Consider the following 2,500-nt stretch of genomic DNA (forward strand, 5'->3'; position numbering starts at 1 on the left):
CTCCTATGACCAGGCCATAAACAAAGCCATCCAGAAACCTCACGAAGAGTTCAGCATTGGGGTTCTCGACATCTACGGCTTCGAGATATTTCAGGTGAATCCTGTTGTACAATCCCCAGGCTAAACCTGACGACCGATCTCCGTCCGCTGTGTCGTACCTGTTTCTCTCTGGACATGAAGTGATTGATTTTGTGGTGTCCTCTGACAGAGAAACGGGTTCGAGCAGTTCTGTATCAACTTTGTCAACGAGAAGCTGCAACAGATCTTCATTGAGCTCACTCTAAAGGCGGAGCAGGTACCAACCGACCTCGGAGTTTGTTGTTTGAAGTCGCACTGAAACGGACGTTTGAGATCATCTAACTTCCGTAGTTTGACGTATTTCCGACGCAAACCAGCTATGAGGGCGGGACATATGTTTAGAGGAATTTGATTGGAACATTGACAAGTGGACGGGTTTTAAGAACTTTAGACAGATTCGATAGAGGGATAGCGTTGATTGACGGGTGGATGTCGTGAGATTATTGGCCTAAAATCTAAGGTACCTGTTGTCGTCATTGCACGTGACCTACCGTTTTCCAGGAAGTAAGAAATTATATACTTTGATATAAGATTACAACAAAAGTAGAATTTTGTAATTTGTTTGGCATACATCGTTGAATAGGTGAACACTATGACCAATTATGTGAACCAAAATGGGACAGAATGCTTTTTTCATTTCAGTGCGACTTTAAAATCGTCTTTCTCAATGGTCAGTTTTGGTATTGAGTATCAGACGCATTTTCTGATCTACAAGCATCAACTGTCACTTTTTCCTCTCTTCCTGTCCCTCCCAGGAGGAATACGTTCAGGAGGGGATCAAATGGAAGCCTATTGAATACTTCAACAACAAAATTGTGTGTGACCTCATAGAGAATAAATTGGTAAGCTCAAAACTCCTCAACTTTAAAACATGCTGCTGTAGACGTTTAAAAGATTGGAAATGTGCTCGCTGAAATCAAGTTAATTGGACATATTTTTGTACTTTTAATTACTTTTTTTTTTTGTGTGTGACCCTGGGGTTTGTTCACATCAAGACCTGAGAGGATTCATGGCCGTGATTAACTGTACCCATTTTATGCCTTTTAATTTTGCACAACTATGACACTTGGTTGATCTGAAGGGACTACTCCTCGATTTTGAATGCTGTATTGTCTCTCTCCTTGCCAGTAAAATAAACACAGTGTGTTATACCTGAAGCCACAACTGAGATTTCTTCCACATCCTGTTACCCAGAACCCACCAGGCATCATGAGTGTGCTGGATGACGTGTGCGCCACCATGCACGCCAAGGGTGAGGGAGCCGACGGAACCCTCCTCCAGAAGCTCCACGCGGCGGTCGGCACGCACGAGCACTTCAACAACTGGAACTCCGGTTTCGTCATCCACCATTACGCTGGCAAGGTGGGGGCGCCACACACATAGTTGGGGCGGCTGTATAGCTCAGGGGTAGTGCGGGTCGTCCAATGATAGTAGGGTCGGTGGTTCGAATCCTGGCTCCTCCTGACTGCATGTCGAAGTGTCCTTGGGCAAGACACTGAACCCCAAATTGCTCCCAATGAGCAGGCTAGCGCCTTGCATGGCAGCTACCGCCATTGGTGTGTGAATGGGTGAATGAGAGGCCATTGTAAAGCGCTTTGAGTGCCACTAAGGTGGAAAAGCGCTATATAAGTGCAGTCCATTTACCATTTACCTGACAACCCAAGACATCTAGGAGCTGGAGAATAACACTAGCCATGGAAAAACAAATAATGGAAGTCTTTTCTGCAACCCCAGGTCTCATATGACATCAACGGCTTCTGTGAGAGAAACCGTGACGTGCTGTTTAATGACCTGATCGAACTGATGCAGAGCAGCGAACAGTGAGTGGGAGTTTGAACGCATCACACTAGACCATGGGTTCCCAAACTGTGAGGTGGGCCTCCCCTGGGGGGCCCCAAAGACATTCAAGGGAGGCGCGGAGGGATGGTTAGAAAAAAAAAGAGGAAAAAAAACGGAAAAACATGTTTATTATTTTTGAAATGTCTATGTTTTTTAGGAATGAAACGTGATTTGAAAGGTCAGAAGATCTAAATAAATAATGGGAGAGATGTATACTAAATTTGTGGATAGTGCAGAGAGAGCCTCCCCCCGCAGGCATGAATGTATTGTGCGAAAACGTCATATCGTTAACTAGCAACAGCTGCCACCGAGCTAACTTGGCTGTGTAACGTTATGGGCTAGCTAACGCTGCCTTGCAAAATGGACACATTTGGGGGTTTGGGGAGGCGTGGGTGTGTCACTGTTTTCAGAGGGGAGGCCCACATTGATGGAGTTTGGGAACCCATGGTCTAGACCAACGCAACAGATCCAGGAATCATCAATACTTATCGATCACTCTAGAGGTGCAGTAAGACCTCCAGCTTTTCCTCCACCTTGTCTTCACAGCAACTTCATCCGTAGCCTCTTCCCTGATAACCTCAAC

General features: G+C 45.6%; 1 protein-coding gene across 1 annotated transcript in view; it reads left to right on the forward strand.

The window, feature by feature from the left end:
• The window catches only part of myo1f (myosin IF), a gene marked incomplete at its 3' end in the record, with an annotated part of 26,451 nt that overhangs the window by 5,511 nt on the left and 18,440 nt on the right, over positions 1-2,500 (forward strand). Inside the window, exons 10-15 of the mRNA XM_084436176.1 lie at positions 14-94; positions 209-295; positions 834-920; positions 1,273-1,440; positions 1,813-1,898; positions 2,464-2,500. The exon at positions 2,464-2,500 is cut by the window's right edge and continues 45 nt beyond it. Coding sequence (XP_084292302.1) covers positions 14-94; positions 209-295; positions 834-920; positions 1,273-1,440; positions 1,813-1,898; positions 2,464-2,500 — 546 coding nt within the window. The remainder of the gene's footprint in view (positions 1-13; positions 95-208; positions 296-833; positions 921-1,272; positions 1,441-1,812; positions 1,899-2,463) is intronic.

The sequence above is a fragment of the Borostomias antarcticus genome (assembly GCF_949987555.1).
Source record: "Borostomias antarcticus genome assembly, chromosome: 3".
Classification (NCBI taxonomy): Eukaryota; Metazoa; Chordata; class Actinopteri; order Stomiiformes; family Stomiidae; genus Borostomias; species Borostomias antarcticus.